This window comes from Drosophila santomea, chromosome 2R (assembly GCF_016746245.2).
Source record: "Drosophila santomea strain STO CAGO 1482 chromosome 2R, Prin_Dsan_1.1, whole genome shotgun sequence".
NCBI classification, from domain to species: domain Eukaryota; kingdom Metazoa; phylum Arthropoda; class Insecta; order Diptera; family Drosophilidae; genus Drosophila; species Drosophila santomea.
Window position 1 is genome coordinate 18,685,003 of NC_053017.2, and position 19,189 is coordinate 18,704,191.

Here is a 19,189-nt window from a genome sequence, read left to right on the forward strand (position 1 = left end):
AATAATTTCTTGCAATACTGTAATATCGTTTGTCTTAATGAATCTTTGGACTAAATGGACGATTTCCGAAAACGAGTTATCGATATCGCAGAGTTTCCTTGGTCAGCTAGTGTGACCATCCCAGTGTCGGTATTCCAGGGCTGCACTATGTTTGAATTTTGGAGCGGAATTACTACTAAACCTACTTTTATTAAGTTCAGCTTTAAGTTCTTTTTTTTTTAAACTACGTCGTCTAGTCGGACATAAAAGCGCGTAGACACCTTGGTGGGTGTCCTAAGACATGAGTGGTCAACGGCGGTTCCGGAAAGGGTTCTGGTTCGACCTAAGGGACGATCTACCTCTCCGCTCCTTAGCTTCTTAAAGCTTATCCCAATAACAATGTTTATAACTTGACTTTTAAAAAAGCAAACAGCATCAAAAATCATATTTTTTTTAAATTCGTTTAAGCTTACGTAACAACATTAGTCAGCTTTACTAAAACAATTTGTTTTTTTTTTAAAACCTGCAAGCAAAACACCGGGAACATAAACTGAACATAAACTTAACAGAAACTGTTGAAACAAACAGAAAGCGGTTAACATTGTCCATGTGTAGAGAGTGAGAAGAGCGAAAAATTATACCCTTTCTGTAAAGTTACTGCAGTAATGCTAGTCTTAATTTCACGTTTAAGAGGTAACCCTTTAATATTATTATATATGTAGTTGTTAACCTAATACTATAAGAAACCTACCAATACAAGGCATTCACTACATCTTATAAAAATGATAAGTAGATTTAGTAGAATTTGTATCTCTAACAATATACTTTGTTCTTTAAGTATATATGCAATATTTTATTTCAAATAATTGAGAGAGTATATGTACACCAACTTGAGGCAGATTCGTACCATTGTTTTCTGCTTGCGGTATTTTTATTGTTTCAGTATTTTTCGGCTGTTGCGATTGGCGATTGCTCATTCCGTTTTGAGCAGCGTGCGCGAACGGTGCTTCAAAAAAGAACGCGCTTATAAAAATAAATAAAATAACAACAGCTCCCTCCGTAGGGGACGAGTAAATGTCGAAAACCGATTTATCGCGCTAAACAAAACGAGATGCTATTTGGATTCTTAAAAAAAATAATATTTATGTGATGATATATTAAAGTAAACTAACACCGTATGGTTCACAAATTCGTTTTCCGAAAGCACACCTAATAAGGCAGTAAAATCGGATTGGTAATCTTGAGAAAAAAAAAGCCAGCAGCTTCCTCGGATTGTTTTGTTGTTTTCAGTTCGTTAGTGTGTGGCCGTTTTTCTGTCTGGGTTTGTGCAACAAAGTCAAAGTCGTCGAAGCTGCTGCAAATATACGTGAAATGCAAATTGTGAAAAAGTTGCCAAAGCAACAACAACACAACGACAACTATAACCGCAATCACACGGCCACGCAACAATAACAACGGCAACAACAAAACGGTTTCGCGTGTGTTGAAAAATTGCATTGCAAATTGCCCACCAGCAACAACCAACAAACAATAACAAAAAAAAAAAAAACGGAAAATTGCGCGCCAAAAGCGAAAGAAACAAAAGGATTACACATAAACAAACCGAAGAAGCAGAAGCAGCTGAGCGAAAGAGAGAGATAGTGAAAAATCAAAACATCGCCAGTCGAGAGGCAGAAATTCCAGTTTATACACCTTCACCTCCGGAGACACCCTCCTCGTGGTGAGTTACACGTCTTTCGGTATTTGTGCTTGTATTTTATTTGTTCTTGTTTTATCCTCCGTCCGATTTTCTGAATGTCCTGCTGTAAAAAACATTCGCCAAAAGTGCAAAAGTCAAGGCCCCCGTTTGATTTGCGCCCCTTTGACCTTTGTGCAAAAAAAACCCCCAAATGTTGAAAAAATTTAGCTCAACCATCGAAAGTCCTTGTACTTCAGAGGCACAGTGGTTGGCATAAGTGTCAAATCAAAGGCACATTAACAAAAGTTAATTCATTAAATTCCTTAATGATGTCAAGTCTTAAGACGTTTTGAATAAAAACTGACGATTTGAATAATACGCGCAAATGTCGAATGCAGTCAGGTAGAAAAGAGCCAGATTCCGATTGCCAACATCCCTGAAAAAGATTACGTGCCTTTCTTCATGTCACGGGAATTGGCTAGCATCGGCTTACCTTGAGAATCGAGTATCCAAAACCGATGGTGTGTGGCGAATTCAGGAATGCGATTTGAGCATTTCGACCTGAACCGGGCTTATAAACTGGCTTGATGACATAATCTCCAAACCGGATTGTCTACCTCAGATCCTTGTTTTCTAATGATTATTGTTTCTTGCCCTGCAAACCGGATAATATATTAACTCTTTTTTTTTGTATCCTTAGCGATCCTTAACAGAAATTCTTTAGGGGTTAAATATTTATACATAGTACGCTTACAAAATGATATGATATAATATAGGTATTGGTTTTAGTTGAACCTTTTTAGAGGGTCACTTATTAGAAGTGCAAACCGGACTCTATTAATTTCATTTTCCAATCACCTTCGGACATGGTGCCATAAATTTCCAGCCTTATTACCCACCCACCCATTTTCGCAATTATCTCATTATCTTCGCCACACCACTGTGTCTTTGATGAAAAAACCAACAGGCACATAAACATAGGACGCCTGAGAACGAAAAAGAGCTGATAAGCAAACACTTAATATCAGCTTGAGTCTGGAGTAAAGCCAAGCCAGAAAAACCAATAAAATGGCATTCTAAACCGGAGGCAACGCCGATGAAAGCCCGCCCAAAGCTCGGTTTAAGTCCACTGTGCCACGACCTCGTGGCTTCTGCGTCTGCTTCTGCTTCTGTCCCGGTAATCAAACGTCTAGACACATTCCGTCCGTCGGCTGCAGCTTCTTTAGGCTCCATCAACCGCCACCCGAGCAGCCTGCAGCAAGAGCGACCTCCTGTCCCTACCAACTGGTTAAAGAAGGACTCAATGTGCACAGTGAAACCTCGGACAGGGAAACTTGGAACTTAATGCTTAAGTGAGCTTTACGTGCAAAATATGATTGCTTTAATTACATGCATCAACTTATTATTACGCTAATAATTGAGTCAATCCATCGAAATACATCTGAAATCAACTTAGGGAACTTCCACTGTACCAGCGTATATACAAACAAACACCGAAAACACACTCGTACATAATCCCGTTTTATTGCACGGCTGGTAGGCTGGAGAAAGAGAAGCAGAAGCAGAAGCAGAATCAGAATAAATAAGAGACACGAGAGGTCCTTATTTTGTTTTTTGCATTTTGTACTTTTAACTCCCCTGGGAACTGGGACCCGAGATGTCGAGATGTTGAGATGTCGAGTTCTCGAGAGCCTGAGAATCGAGAACGGCAACGGCAAACTGCAAACACTCCACTCAACTCGCGCTCAATCATTATGAAAATAGCTCGGAATGCTCGTAAATTACAAAACCATGGTTTTATTTGTCAAAATTTGAAACTTATTTGAACAGGCGCCGAGGAACGGCAGCAGTCAGCGGGTTTTTCTCGAATCGGGTTTTATTTGTGGGTTTTATTGTGGGTTGCTCTCTCTCTCTCTCTTTCTCGTTCTTGTTCTCGTTCTTCTTCGTTTTTGTTTTGTCCATTAGGTCCGTGCCGTTTCGTTGTGTTCGTGATTAGCATGTCCGTATGCCCCGTCTCACTTACTCGCACGGTGGGGCTGGTGTGTGGATCCCAGGCCCTTTTGGACCCGTCCCCCTGGTCCCTCTCCCCCTCATCATAGAGCGGATTTTTGGTGTCTTCATACGGGGCTTTGTATTTATTGTTTTTATCTATAAATTTCTAATTACTGCTCATTTTGTTGTCCTCTTTGCATTGTGAAACCTGGTCCTTATCACATGGTTGCCCATTTGGGTTGGGTTAACGATTGACAAATTGTCACTGATGAGCTCAGGCAGCAAAAAAAGTACGAAAAATTATCAACCGCGATTGCAGGCTATTAATCTTGGCTTGATTGATGGAGCATTCTAAATCCGCGACACATTCAAATTTTGAAATGAAGTGTGCCTTTATGCAGGATATGCAAATTTCAGCAGAAGTTGAATATATAAATTCACACATAGAGTCCAAAGATTTCTACTCATCATGAACTGGGTAATCCAAAGCTATATTATACAACTAATTTCATTGCCATGTACAATCCCTGAAAATACAAGCTCCACATGTCGCCATTGTAGCAGATAATTTCCTTTTGCGCTTTACATTTGTTGCTCAAATTACGATTAGCTCTACTACACAGCTGAACATGCAAATGCCAATTGAAAACACATTTCCATTTCTGAAATTCGCTTCATTTGGAATTTGGATTAGATTTGCAAAAAAAAACAACACAAAAAAGTATTCAGCAAGGCCACACAACCGGGCTATCAAACTAAAAAATAACAGAGGAAATGGGTTGAACCAGCTTTATGAATACTCTTTCAATGTAATATACCTATTATTTATTAGGGGAATAAACCAAATAGGAGATGGGTTAAATGTGTATCAATGTGCATCATTCGGAAATAATAATTTCCGACTGCCAGAATATCAGTCACCTATAATTTTATTACTGTTGTACTTATATTGCAATCTTAACATTACGTAAACATATACTCTTTATTTCGGAATTAAAGATACAAGTTCCTCAAGAACACTTGAAAACCCAAAACATCTTCAGTATTTCCTAGGATATGGAAATCCATAACACACAGTTATTTTAAAGAAAGTACAGAGATAGCCTTTTTATCAGTAATTTCGTCTTGGCTATCTTTATTGAACCTTATCTTACTAAAGACGATATGCTGATCCAAGGTGATTTGCACGGGTAAAATACTTAACCGGCCTACGGATCAGTCTATAAAATCCCGTAACTTATAGGGTGAATGAATGAATAGTTTTTGACTGTGGGCGTGGGGCGGGGGTGAAAATGAGGTGGGGCGGCGACCATGTGCTTGATACGCAATCGTGGCACTTTGTGTTGTTGTTTGGCTACCTCACAATAATACCCATTTGTGAATGTTTTGCTCATGTTTTGGTTGCCTTCGTTGTTGTTTCGGTTGCCAATCAACTCCTTATATGGTCAGGTTTTGTGTGGGACCTTAAAAAGCGCGTAATTCGCGAGCACGTTAAGCTGGCTAACCGAAAAAGAGCCGCAACTCCTGCGAATTGTCTAAAAATAAAGAGGGGAGTCAGAGATTCGGTCAAGCTCAGCAAAATACTCTAGTTCAATTACTCAAGACTTTCAATCATCAACTCCTATGAGTACAGAAATTTAATATTTACACTTCACATGGGCAAGTTTGACTGTAGTATGACCAATGGCGGATGAGCAACTAAAGCGGTCGCATTCACTGATTATAATTACGATTCCGGCTTATGCAATTCGTCATTATGGCCACAATTTGCCCAAGCGACAACCAACAATAACAGCAACAGCAACAGCAACAAGCAACGAGCAACAAGCAACATCAGCAAACCAACAAACAACTGCAATTGAATCGCGTTTGGAAATGAATATCCCCAACCCGAAGTGGAGCCACTGAAAAATATAAAAGTAAAAACTCGTTTTCCTTTCTGCGATTATTATTGTTGGTCCGGACTTTGTTGCTCTTGTTACTCTTAGCTGAATTTTCTTATTGTGTTATGTCTTGCATTTGACTTTGACTTTTCAACCGCGGCAAACCGAAGTCGAAAGTGGAATCGTCTTGCTGTTCCACCATCTTCACTGCGTTTGCTAGCCGGATGGATAGCTCATAACTTAATGGAGATCTCGTCATCCAGTCGCAAACGCAGTGTGATTCGCAGTCACAGTGTGCCGATTGCATTGAACATGGAAATTGGGTTCACCATACGAAATTCGGTGACTAATATAGTGTGAATAACTTTAAGGTCGCGATCTATGGGTTACCCTCTGATGAATTTGTGGGTTAGCATGTTTTCAAGTTGCAAGTTTAATGTCGGACACATCGTTACAAGGAAAACATGAGTTATTGCTATGTCTTAACGCCTGACTAACAGTTCGAATACTCAGATGTGTAAACAATGATGTTTCCGCTTAAAAACAAACTAATGATTTAGTTATTGCTAGAATATTTCAAGCCTACTTAATAATTTAAAATAAACTAGGAAATTGGGATATTGGATTTTACTAGAACCAGGCACACTCGCAATCATAAAAAAAGGATGCAAATCTGCATCGACTTGGTATTTTTACACTAATTCGTTTATGGGAAAATTGAAGTACTTATCGAGCGTAATTGGCAGTTACTTCTAGATAATTTTTCACGGCCCACTGTTTGGGAGCCACCCCCAATGATTTCCCAACATTTGTTTGGCTCCCTGCCATTGGCAACCCCCTAAACGCATTTTCCCCAACTCCCTCAAATGTGGGGTGTTGATTTTCCACCACCCAACGCCCACCGCACAACAACAAGCACACGAAGTGCAATGACGCGAGGCCTTTGTAGGAAAAGCGGGGGAAATGGAGAAAATTGCGGAGAAAAGAGCAGAGAGCAGAGGCCACCACACAGGGGGGCACTACACCCCAAAACACACACTCACTTGAGAAAGATGAATATTCGGAGAGCGGAACTGAGAGAGCCTTTTTCGATATTCAACTTCGCGCTGCGCATTTTGATGGTTTCCTGTGAATGTTTTTGATATTTCATTGCGAGAAACTTGTTGCATGCGATACATGAAATGGGCCAATAACAACAAAATTGTAGGTGTATTCCATAAAAGAGTCTTTAAGGAGAGAAATGTGTACACAAACGAGAACGAGGAAAAACAGAGAAATAACAACGAAAAGTACATAATTGTAATTTCGGGTGACGTCAGCACTAGATAAAAGTATTAAATGTCTTTAATGGAAAAGAGCAATAACAGAAAATGTATGTATTTATAGTATATTTATAGTAATGCAGAATGAATCGATTTAAATGAATTTAAATGGGTTACAAAAATAATATTCCATTTCTTATTGTTAAACAGCATTTAAGTGAATATTTTTTAATGTCTTAAAAAAAATATTTTATTGACAACATACAATTTTAAGTATAGATCTCAATAAGTGGCGCGTATCTCCGCGTAGTTTCCTCTATTAGCCTTCTTCGAATCATGTTATTCATGCAAATTTGTTTTACTTTCCTTTGATTGGATCCATGCGATCTCTATCGTTTCCGCAACTGATTGATTTGTCGTTGTTGTTGTTGTTGTTGTTGCAGTTGGGGTCTTAATGGAGTTATCAAATAATAAAAAATTTCAATTGAAGTTTTTTACGAGTGCGGCTAGGCAAATGATTTTGCTTGGTCATTGGTCGTGGAAGATATCAAAGTGAAAAAAGAGTGAAAGGCTCGAAATGCTTTTTAGCGCTTTTAATTGTGTTTAGCGTTTTTAAGCCGGTTGGTAAACACAGATTTTTATTCGTTAAGTGCTGCAATTTCTTCATTGTCTGGCGGCTTAAATAAATTTTTTAACTCTTTTGGTTTTGCTTTGAAATGATTATTACAGTACGCGAGCGCGAGAAATTTTGTTGTTTCTCAGCTTTGATTGGCTAATTTGATGTTTGTTGTTTGGGCCACGCTTGTTGCTGGCTTTTTCGGCTTCTCAAGGCCATTTTGTTGTAGTGCCCATTTACATGCATTATGATTTAAGGCCTTATGTACCATGTAAAGTAGACGCCGCTGTCTCAAAAGATATTTTTCAGGGGTGTGGGGTTGAATTGTGCTGATCGAATATTAAATAATCACACTTATGACCCATTTCAAGAGGAGTAAAAAGTAACTCTTTCTTCGTATACGAATTCGTATATAAACATAACTTACCGGCATTTAACAATCTATTCAAAGGTTCACATTTTCGAGAATCTTTTAACATACAAACTTAAGTTGTGCTCCACAAAGAAATTCATATTTGAGTTCCGTATTTAGAATACATAAATACACAAAAAAAACTTGAAACATTTGTAAATGAAAGCATAAAATCTAATGGTATTTACAAGGAACAGCTAAAAGTTTTACGCTTTTAGTCAATAAAGTTCTTTGCAGGTTCCCATTCAAAGCCCTGAGTAACGGGTATCAGTTAGTCGGGGAACTCGACTATAGCATTCTCTCTTGAGTTTTTTATGATTTCCCGAGTGCTGCAGATAGCAAGAGACTCTTATCTAAACTGACGTCTGAGCTTTATGCTCATTCATGGCCAAATATTTGCCTAAATCGCTTATCCCTCAAAGTACATAGTTTGAGATTATTCAGTTCCATCAACTAGCAAGAAATTTCCATAAAGCTTCGAAAGAACAGTCATAAAAATGTTTATTAAATTTATTTCATTCCCTTGTTGTAGTTGTCCAAGCTATTATTATTCCGGCTGATAAGCGTTCTGCACCCGCATGGCTATGGGTTCAGAATTTTTAGCTTGATTGGCTCGATGCGGGATCTCGATTACGAAATTCTTTTACTAGACTCGCCCCTTGGTTGATAGTGTTCTCTGCTTTGCGGGGTATGTTGGGTATATTAATCATCTGGGATATAAAAATTTAAGTTTGTATTGTTATTATATATATATATACTTTTATGACATATTATACATACTATAAATAAATGACAGAATGGCAAACATACATATGTAAATCATTTTTCCAAATAATTGTTTTTGAGCACACGTGGTATCCTATAGTCGAACCAATTATGACATTTCCTTCTAGTTGCTCGAATCATAAACGTTTCCGACTCGCGGGAAAAACAAATTTTCTGTTTATTGTTCAAAATTTGTATCTGTGGTGTGGGGCAAGTCGAATGGCATGTGTTATTGTTTATGCGGAATGCTGAATTCGGAATGCCACATGTGTGGGGCTGCTGAGTTGTTCTGTTTATAAAGCAAAGCGCTGTTTAGATTTAGAAATGCATTTAATGCCTAGGCTCCGTTTTCTCGGAATTGTTTGTGGCTTGAGGCCAAACTGAGTTCCAGGGAAAGGTCAGTTTTTTAGGGAGTTTCATAGTTTTGACCCCAAATTCCCAGTAAACGTTTGCGAGTCCCGTTGCCAGACTTCATTTCATTCATTTCGAGGCTTTCCCATTGCGCAATGCCAACTGTTTTCGGTTTATACACTTTGACTGGGCTTTGACCGGTTTCTTTTATTTTGTTATTTATGCTCACTTGTCAAGCCGCTTAGGCAAAAAAAAAAAACCAAAAGTTAAATCCAAAAAAAAATACGAGAAATTAAACTGAAAATTGTTATTAAAAGCGCGTACAAGACGACAAACGATGTCGACGCGGAAAATTAGTTGCTGTGCAACTGAATGAGTGACTGGAGTGGGCTGTTCAGTAAGGGGCGGTGAAGGGGCGGTGAGGGGGCGGTGCAGGTGAAAGCCGGTAAGCCATTTCGAAGCTGGGGAATTTACTGACTTACATTGCCGAATGCCTGTGGCCACTTGGACGACTTCCTGTGGTTGCATCTCCCGCTGGGTTGATTGACCACAAAAGCAGAAAAATAAAAACAAGAAGGCGTTTGGCAGGGGGCGTGGCAGATTAGCTAATTTCATGACTCACCTGCCGGATAATTAGCGATGGGCGTGTGTCTCAAACGGCCGACTAAACGTGGCCAATAAATTCTGACACGCCATTAAAATTCGAGAAAAAAAAAGTATCTTTCAAAGAGGAATGCGGGGGTGTTGTCCAAAGAACGAGTGACTCGAAACCCTCAAAGGAAATGGGGGTGGTATCGTCGGTTGGTTAATAGAAATAGCCTTGCGTGCTATTTGTTTCCAGACAAACAACACAAGCCAATGTGCCAAACACAAATAAACAGTAAATATAAAATGTCTATGACTAACACGCGCCTTTAACGAGCCCACCCGGCTATTTGGTTAAAACTGCTTAAAAAAATATGGACTTTTGAACGAATACATAGGTCTGATGGCAAAATGAATAGAAAATAGGAATGGCAGCATGAGAAAATATATTAGTAATCAAACTTCCAGAAAAAGTAACTAAAAGTATTACACACAATTTGACATTATAATAGAATAATTCTAATAATCTTTGTTTACAATTTTAATTAATATTTTCCGCTTCTTCGAGCCACTTTCTTGATTTCCATTCCATAATGGCCAACAAAAGGGTTTTTAAAGTTTTGAAAATACATAATTGTTATAAAAGTGTTCAACTTTTTTCATACGGCGCAAGGCTGACATTTTTTTCAAAAACGACTCATCATCACACACAAATTTGCTTTTAGCCGAAACACACGTTTTAATTGTTATTTCTTTTTCGTTTCTATTTCTTTTGTTTCTGGCCTGGTTGTCTAGATATTGGCAGCATACAAGCACACACCCACTTTGTTGTAAAGCAATAGATAGAACCAACCCCAATTATGTATTTTTTTGTGGCCAACAACATATGGAAACCTTTGTGGAAATTAGCAAGCCCTTAACCCCTGACCACACGCACAGCTGATTAACCCACAGCCAGCCGACGAGCCCCTTCTAAAAACGTTATACCCAAAGCTTTCACGGCTGTTGTGGAATATCTATGCATCTGGGGGACTTGGGGGTGTTTTGGTGCTTTGTTGGCGACGACTTGCGATTGTTTGTACCTGACTGCTGCTGTCATTTCTGCCGTCCTGTTGAAAAATCAGGGAAATCTATTTATTGATGTTTTGCGCACAAACCCCTGATGGAAGCGACAGAGATGGAGCGAGGGTTTCCCCAGGGGTCGACGAATATATGACATCACAGCAGGAGACGCAACGAAAGCTTTTAAGAAAACCGAAAGCTTTCTGCACTTAAAGAAATGAATTGTTTCCCAGTGCTACAAAACTGTGAAAAACTTCAAACAGCTACATTTCTTTATTATAGATAATAATATTGTATGTTTTTAAATTTTTTAAAGACTTGTTTAAAAAGATTCTATCGAAATGCAAGCACTAACTAAGCTTATTCTCTCAGTGCAATCAGCTTTCAACACTCCTGCACAGTTCTCTCGCGCGCTTTTCGTCTTGTCTCTGTCTTATCCTGTTGCTGACGTCATAGCTCCTGTTTGGCGACTCCTGTTGCTCCTGTCTGCCATCCAGCTTGTGCCATTTGCTGCACGCCGGTTGATTTGAGGCGGAGTATTTGAGTTAGAGTTGCTCAATGGCTGGCTCCCGGTTCCGCCCCTTTGGCCCCACCACCACCCCCAACCCCTTCAAAACCCATCCATCCCGCGAAAAATCCTTAGCAATTTTTGCGACTGGGGAAACACTGGAGTGGCTGAAACTTCCCCTGCCGAAGGTACTTTATTCTGGATTGTGCGGCATCCAAGAAGTTGGTCCATGTCTTAGACTTCCATCTTACGAAGGGGTCCGGAATCGGGAAGCGGGCAATCGGTTCCAAGGGGCCGCTGCTTTGTTTGTGTTGTGTGTGGAGCGGCCATTTTCTCCATGGAGCCAATTGGCACCAGGCGGCCAGGAAACGGAAGCTGAAACACTCGCCCGTGGCTGTCGATTTTCCATTTTCTTCCCCAGGAGGCGGCTGCCAATGCTCCTACAAATACAAAGTACCCGAAAGAGAGAGAGACGGCTGTGCAAGGATAGAAAGAGATGGTGAGAGTGAAGCTTCCGGAAAGCTTCTGCCGGTTGGAGGCTGAGTTCCATCCCCATCTCTATCCCTACGCTCTTTTCGGGTCCTTTGTTATCCTGCACACATGTGTGTCCTTTATGCAGACGGGCTGTAACGTCGGGTCAAGGCTGCCACCCCCAGCTGCCACTGCCAAATGCCACATACAACATGCAACGTCCTTCTGCCAATACACTCTTAAATCTATAGACTGCTTTGTTATCTATGAAGAGTTATAAGTGTACTCTGTCAAAAAAAAAAATTAAAGTACTATACTTAGTTAATATAGATATCTGCTACTTTTTTCAGATGTATGATGAATGATGGGCGTTTTATTTAATATACTACTTGTGTCTGCATTTATTTAATATACTACTTGCATTTGTGTCTGCATAATTAAACTAAAGAGTATTTCAAGGCTAGACTAGTTCATCTGTCGCTTTGTAACCATTTGATAGTACAGGGCTCATACGAGCATGTGCAGCCATTTGGAGGTTTGGTTTTGATTGAGAACAAGAAGCTTTTACTTTTTAATGGATTTAATCCGTTTTGGCTTTAGTTCATCACTGGCTACGCTTCGTGGCTAAAACACATATCTGGGTCAGCTGTTGTTTGGCTTGCATAAGCCAGTCCGGCGGCATGAAAAACCCCCCATTTCAGCCCCAAACCCAAACCCCCCAAACTCTAACCCAAACCCAAACCCAACCCCGTATTTCAACCCTGCCGTGTTTGGTTAGCTGCTGCAAATGAGGAAGCCTAAAATAGCAAGCCAAACGCGTTACGTGTTGGCGTTGCACTGCACAAAGTTGCAGCAGCAGCAACAGCAACAGCAGCAACATCAGCAGCAGCAGTAGCAGCAATCGATTGCAGGGGTCCGGTTACCAGCATTTTCCTTCTCGGCTCGCAGTTTTTAGCCGTTTGTTGCGTTGATAAGAACGTCGACGAAAGCGAAAGTCACTGAGCTATACGATGTGAGCCACAATTAGCGACCAGATGCAACACTGTTACCACCTCAGCTGTTTAATAGAAAAATAATAAAAATAAGAATACCTTGTGAACTGCCTCTTAAATAACAAATTCACACGACTTCTATTTATAAATGTGCTAGGTCTGTGTTAATAAAAAAAATAGTACAAGTTAATAGTGCCATTTAAAGAAAGGAGGGTGCACATTACCAAAATGCAACGACCCTCGTCGAATATCTCCAGTAATATCATGAACCGCATGTCCATCTTTGAAAGTGAGTCAAGACAAGAGGCTGCCTCGTGAATAATTCATTCGTTTAATATACTCACACATTTGTTCATTTATTCATCAATGTTTGAAGCCATTCTTGTAGGCAGACAAAAGAGGTGCACACTTCTCCCAGTCAGTGAAATCGTGTCCATTTCCATTTGTTTTGCTTTTCCGCCGACTTGGCTCGGAGATGGTGTAAACTGATTAGGTACTGCCACTGAACACGGGTAAAAGTGTGGAAAATTCGGAAAAGACATGTCGTCACACACGCTTGATAAGCTTGTCTTTCAGCCACAGAATTAATAAAGTTTGAAAGGAACTTACGTGGAAAACAAAATATATATTTAAATAAAATATACAAAAACTTTAAAAATTTGTACTAAGCTTTTGAAGTGAGAAGTGCTGATTGCCCTTTGCAAAGCGTATCGCGCGATCTGCCAGTTTGCCTGTAAAACCTTCCACGACAATGGTTTGCCTTTAACTGTGCTGTCATGGCTTGTTGGTCCCTTAACCCGGTTAAGCGAATAGGCCGCTTTTCAAAGAGCTTTCGCTTGGAGAAGACTACACACGATAATAATTCCATTGCCCTATGCCATATCATAAATTGTGTCCACAATGCACGGCAATGTTGTCTTGATTTATGTGTCTTGGAGTGGGTCGCTCCGGTCATTCGGTGAAAACAAATTGCATATAATTAGCCTGGGTGGAGTGGAGTGCATGGGAGTGGAATGGAGGTGGAGTGGTCTTTCTACGGTAGTGTGGAGTTGCCTTCGAACTCCCGCCGTTTATTTCACTTGCGTTGATTTCACACCAAAAACCCCACACCACACATGTGCAGCTCATTAACCCACATGGAAGCGAGCGAGTGGCGCACAATTTTCTAATCGTGTGGGGCGTGAGGGGGTTAAGGCGGAGGTCTGGCAAGTCGAACCACTCGATTGCGCAAGTGAAAACTTGTTGTACGACGATGGACATCGTAAATGAAGTGAAGCCTTGTCTGGAACTGATTGAAATACCTTCGCTATTTGGGGTATTCTTATTTAAACGAGCTGTAGGCTCGACAAATATGTCTTTTTCGACATAATTTGGGTTTAGTTTCTAAACCTTTGCTTTTGTAGTGTTCTTATTTCTTAGTGTAAAAATAATGAAATATATAAGGGTATTCAAATGTCGTAGGTTCCAGGTTCTTCTCCGTGACTTTTCCGCATTTGTTGGCATTGGGTCAATTCAAGCAAAACTATCAGAATAAACCGGACCCCAGACATCCATGTATAAATGTAAATGCAAATTACGAGTTCGGCATCGGCGATTGCACTTTTGTATTTGATGTCGAAGGAAAATCAATCAAAACTGATTTGTTAGCGATTTCCGATTGGGTCACATATGGCACATCGTTATTAGCATAATGAAGTCGCTAATAAAGCTGGTTTTGTCATATTTTGCCCGCGGGCTTCAAAATGTGTAAGGTTGACCACTGAAGACCTCTGAAGTAAAAACACTTTTCATGGCCATTGGAGGCGGCCAAAAAAAAAAGAGATTTGTTTGCAGCAACTTGCCGTACAAATCTTGAATGTTTTTCCTTTGAAGCAGCCATAATTTAGTTGAATTGTCTGAAATGACTGATGAAATTGATTGATTGATTGATTGTTGAACGCGAGCTCAGAGCGGGGAGGCAATTAAGGTTGGCTAACCCTTAAAGAAATGTTGAGACTCGTGTGAACTAGTTGGCCAATTTATATTTTGCTTCCCGAATGATTCGGATGTAGTAGTTGATAAACATTAAGCATTATTAAAACTTTAAACGAGGTTCGCTAGCAATTATTCAGTAGAATGTGGTATGCAAAACTTATTAGGATAAACATCTCTGATTTACACAAACTTAATCCCATTTAGATTGTGACTTTTTGGCACAGTTCCTTGTTGCAGCAGTCAGCACATTCTAGTAAAAAATGTTGCCCACTGAACTCATTGCGATTTTCATCTCAGTCGCGATGCCATTTGAGCCATGTCATTGCCCTTTCAGCGCTATTTCTTCTTATTTATTTTCACCCTGTCCCTTATCATCGGCTATTAATCTAGTTTAGGCTTTGGGCTTCGGGCGTCTAACTTGTTCGCCGCGATGTGGGTTAATATGATGGGTGAACAAAAGAAGTTCATCGCTGGTGACGGTTCAGTAAAAAATTTACAAAAAGAACAGCAAAACCAGAACAAGAGGAATACGGTCGTAGAGAAGTTTACCGCTGACTTGAATCGAGTTTCTTTTCCTTGCCTCTCATATTATTTTATACGGTTTTACAGCTGTTGTTGTACGCTGCTCTTTTTTATTTATTTTTTTTTTTTTTTGTAATAACAAATTGACAATGACATGAATGGGGAGAAATATTTAACCTTAATAAACGACGAAGACAACGCAGCTTTAGACGTCTTTTGTTGGTTTCTTGGGTTCTCGAGCGGTTGTTGCGTGCATTGTTGGGTGGCTAAGGTCCGATCTGATTTGCGAGGGGAAGGCCAAGAGCCAATTCTACTTTGCACAGTGGAACAGGGGGACATCAACCATTGGAATACATAAAAAAATATATATATTTATTAATATGTTCGGATTACTATAATTAGAACTAAAACTTATTCATATTTGTTAAATCCGGTTTTATTGGACTGTTAACGATTCTCCTTCGCACTTCCACTAGCTAAGTAACGGGTATCAGATAGTCGGGGAACTAGACTATAGCATTTTCTTTTGTTTTCAGTGTAGCCAACAAGTAGGAAAGAATGCGAACCCATTCACTAATCTTTGAACTCTCATTTTTCAGATACGGCATTGAGGCACAGTCTGGCGGACGCTGAGAACGCGGCCGGAACGATGATGTCCATGACCAGCTCCCCGCCGGCCACACCCACTGGCGTCCAGACGGACTCCGATGGGCTGATCCTGCCCAAAAAGCTCATCAATCCCTGCATGGAGAACATCGATCGCAAGGAGTTGCACCGGGAGCTCAAGTTCAATGCCAGAGTGTGAGTAGATAAGGTTAAAATATTCTGTGTTAAATCTAACGAGGTTTTTACCTATTCCAGCGGCAAGAGCGTGCTGAACCAGAAATCGGAATTGCAACGTGCCTACGACAAACAGAAGGAGCGGCATGCCGCTGCTGAACAACATTCGCCGGATGCGGATATCGTCGGCGGGATTCCGGGACTGAAAGGGGAACTCGGCCGCGTGATCATGGAGCGGGCGCAGAAGCACGAGGCGGCGGCTCAGAAGCAGGATCAGGAGGACGCCGAGGAGCGGCAGTACGTGAATCCCGAGTATCTCAATGTGCGGGCCAAACTGCGCACGGCGCACGCCAACAATTAAGAAGCAGCCCACTCGGATATCCCTCATCCTATAATCCTCAGCCTAATTAATGTTTAGTTTTAGTGGCAGACCTAACCAAATTATGTTTAAGGAAATTATGTGTTTTATATGTTAACATTGTGAGCGGTTTTCATTTTGATATTATGCAAAACTAGTTGGTTATTATAATTAAAATGTACACCTAGACTAAGCCACTAACTGGTCTAGTTTGTTAGTCCTTATTACAATTCTAAGTTAAAGCTTTCATGCGCTAAATTCGTTGTGTATAAACCATGTGTATAAAGTTTTAGTTTTTAAATGGACCCCTTTCTTCCAAAAACAAAAGAAAAACGAAATGGAACATAATGTATCTAGTGTAGAGTTACGTATATGTATATCTATTAATTAGTGAGATCGAAAATGCTGTAAACAGGGCAATGTGTTAGAAAATAAGACAGAGGAACAGACAGAAATTGGGCGGAAGATATTTGATCTATATAGAACTACTATTTTATGTCAAGCTAAGAAATTTAAACAGATTACAGAACTATATACAACATATATCTATATACAAATTTAGTTTCTGGAATTAATAAATTTTATTGTAGGCGAAAAGTTATAAAACCAAGAAGGGGACAAGGATTTAATCATTATTTCTTCGGGCAATACTGGCACTATTCTTCAGCTTTTTTGTTCTTTCTTGCCAGCTTTTTATCCAATTTTGCCTGCTTTGCGGCAGCTTTCTGCTCCTCCTTCTGCCGTGCCAATATCCTGGACATTCGTTTAGAAACTCGTGCCTATGAGCAAGAAAATGTTGTTTCAATTATATTTGTCGCTGAAAGTTTCATAAATATTACTCACAGCTGACAAACGGGCACGTTCCTTTTCCACCTCCTTGGCAATCTTGTCGCGCACCTCTTCTATTTTCAGATGGAAGTCCTCAACTTTTTCCTGGTAGGACCTCAGATCCTCCTTGCACTTGCTCACCCTGTTCAAGGTCGCCTGCAACTTATTCTCGGCTGTTTCCATGTCGTCGTCGTAGGCTTGTTGAACCCTATTAATGCGGTTCTTGTACTGTTCGATCAGTGTGACGTACTCCAAATGGCAGCTCCCCCACACACTCAAGTCCTTGCTCGTCAGCTCTTCAATCTTTTCTAGCTCATCGGAAAGGACCTCAGTAAAAAAAAGTGACCATTAGTCTATTAAGTCAGTTAAAGATCTAAACACAAACCTTGCAGCGTAGGAAATCAATGTATTGCCCCTGTTCCACAATATCGTGAGTCCAATTCACTTTATAGCGGGATTCGATTGGGTTCATGACTGTCCACGATACATAAAGGTATTGAATGTTTTAGGGAAAGTCCCTATAGAAAGCAAAACTCACAGTCGATCTGGAATCGTTCCTTGTTAAGTACGCGCTGCTTAGCCGTTAATTTAGGATTGTGGAACTTTCCCACTCGATTCTTTTTTTCCTTCTCCTCAAGTAGGGAATCGTGTTCGGCCATTATTGTCTCGTAGGGCAGAGCTATAAGCTTGTCGATATCCACTTGGGTGTCGCTGGGGAATATGTTCTCTTTTAGTAAAACTCGCTTTCAAAGATCTTAAGGATGCTTAAGAATTTGATCAAGCCTTAAAGTATGCAAATACAAACTCACTTAAGAAGCTCCATGAAGCCGTTGGGCGCACAGAGATCCCTGTCATGGATGACATCGTCTAGGAGGGCCTGTACCAGACCGATCAGCTCTCCCAAATCCACATAAAACTTAAGATCGTCAAGCGTGGCTTCCGGTTTGTTCTTCTCCAGAATGTCCACATACACTGTGCTCGGTTGCTGTTCAAAACGCTTAAGGTTGCCCTTGCAGGACCAACCGAAGATGGTGTCATTGGGATTGGTGCCAGCTGGCGGATACTCTCGCATCACGTTGAGGATTTCTTGCAGCTGCAGCAGCTGGTAGATTATGCACACGTTTCGGAAGTCCGATATCAGGTTGGCAAAGCGCACCTTGAACATTTGCGTCGTCTGGGCTGCCGAATCTCGTTGTTCGGGACTAAGGACTGACTTGGTACTGATCCTGGTACCCATTAAGGTGGCCCGTGCCATGTATACCGACGCCCGTGCCCAGTAGTTCATTTTGTACATCTTCGCTCGGAACGCCTCGTTCGGATCCTCACTAGATTCTTCCGCGACGGAATCGCGTGTTACCTTTACGGCTCGAACCACCTGTTTGGTCTCTAGGACATATGGCTCGAGAAGTTTCTTCACGAACGCATCGTGGCACATATTTGCCGGTCTCGGCGGAAGCGGAAACAGGCTAAGGATCTTCTCCCTGTACTCCTGAGGTGAGTACTTTTTGGGTTCCATCTTGTGATTGTGCATGACGCTACCGAGAGAAGACATTTTATGGTGTTTTCTGTTCATCTTGTCGACTATGAGTTTTTTTTTCCTATGCTGTGTTTTTCTATGTTAGTGTTCTAATAACAACAGCTTCAATGTTTTCCATAATCCCAAAGTCGACTTTATAACAATCTCAAACAGATTTTCATCTAAAATCGGAAAATTCATCTCAAGTCTGAGCCGAAATTCGATCGGAGAGTGAAAAGTTTAGTTTAACTGTCATATTTCCTGATACGTAAATGCCTTCTGGCTCCATATTCATCACCATATTGTCCAGATTAAATCCATCGTGGGGGCCAAGGGAACCGGCTGGAGCTTCTGAACACTGCACGTAGATGCCCTGACCCTCAAGATCAACAGAGTTTGATACATTTTGGCCTGGCTAGATATTGCTGATCCGCCGTTATATAGCGATTGCCGAGCTAATTAGAGCTAATTTCGGATTAACATTACACCGTCCATAATCCCAGATGTCATCGCAAAAATGCACTCTTACTTATATAGGAATTAATTATCGGGAGATACAAGTTGTATTTTTAATTCCTGACAAAACTGCATAAAAAAAACAAATTTCCAAAGTGTGGGTGATGCAGCTTTGGTATTAACATACATCACTATTGCA

At 40.5% G+C, this 19,189-nt stretch overlaps 2 protein-coding genes and 1 long non-coding RNA gene across 4 annotated transcripts; 1 reads left to right on the forward strand and 2 right to left on the reverse strand.

Moving 5' to 3' along the window:
• Positions 1–952: 952 nt before the first annotated feature.
• LOC120445843 (protein FAM107B) lies at positions 953–16,733 on the forward strand. Of its 2 annotated transcripts, none has more exons than XM_039626473.2 (3): positions 953–1,699; positions 15,652–15,853; positions 15,914–16,733. In XM_039626473.2, exons 2-3 carry the CDS (start codon positions 15,702–15,704, stop codon positions 16,191–16,193), a joined length of 432 nt encoding a protein of 143 aa, XP_039482407.1. In that variant the 5' UTR covers positions 953–1,699; positions 15,652–15,701; the 3' UTR covers positions 16,194–16,733. The 2 variants fall into 2 exon arrangements, with proteins under 2 accessions (XP_039482407.1, XP_039482406.1); XM_039626472.2 differs by lacking the exon at positions 953–1,699 and adding an exon at positions 12,698–12,845.
• Positions 8,307–9,935, reverse strand: LOC120445844. Its single transcript, XR_005615787.1, has 4 exons — positions 9,561–9,935; positions 9,421–9,472; positions 8,603–8,785; positions 8,307–8,532 (listed from the first exon to the last, which is right to left on the reverse strand). It is a non-coding gene; the product is annotated as an uncharacterized LOC120445844 (long non-coding RNA).
• Positions 16,734–16,747: 14 nt separating the features above from the next.
• Positions 16,748–18,681, reverse strand: LOC120445842. The gene is made up of 5 exons (XM_039626470.1): positions 17,828–18,681; positions 17,557–17,729; positions 17,404–17,492; positions 17,034–17,345; positions 16,748–16,969 (listed from the first exon to the last, which is right to left on the reverse strand). The coding sequence occupies exons 1-5, from the start codon at positions 18,589–18,591 to the stop codon at positions 16,847–16,849; spliced, it is 1,461 nt and encodes a 486-aa protein (XP_039482404.1). The 5' UTR covers positions 18,592–18,681; the 3' UTR covers positions 16,748–16,846.
• Between the last annotated feature and the right edge of the window lie 508 nt (positions 18,682–19,189).

What these genes read in the sequence shown, in the direction of transcription:
- LOC120445843 (XM_039626472.2), top strand. Translation starts at nt 12,785, where the DNA reads ATGCAACGACCCTCGTCGAATATCTCCAGTAATATCATGAACCGCATG. An exon ending in CCGCATGTCCATCTTTGAAA is followed by an intron (nt 12,846 to 15,651) that starts GTGAGTCAAGAC and finishes CTCATTTTTCAG; the next exon opens with ATACGGCATTGAGGCACAGT. An exon ending in CTCAAGTTCAATGCCAGAGT is followed by an intron (nt 15,854 to 15,913) that starts GTGAGTAGATAA and finishes TACCTATTCCAG; the next exon opens with CGGCAAGAGCGTGCTGAACC.
- LOC120445842 (XM_039626470.1), bottom strand. Translation starts at nt 18,591, where the DNA reads ATGAACAGAAAACACCATAAAATGTCTTCTCTCGGTAGCGTCATGCAC. An exon ending in GGCTTCATGGAGCTTCTTAA is followed by an intron (nt 17,730 to 17,827) that starts GTGAGTTTGTAT and finishes CATATTCCCCAG; the next exon opens with CGACACCCAAGTGGATATCG. An exon ending in GGAACGATTCCAGATCGACT is followed by an intron (nt 17,493 to 17,556) that starts GTGAGTTTTGCT and finishes TATCGTGGACAG; the next exon opens with TCATGAACCCAATCGAATCC.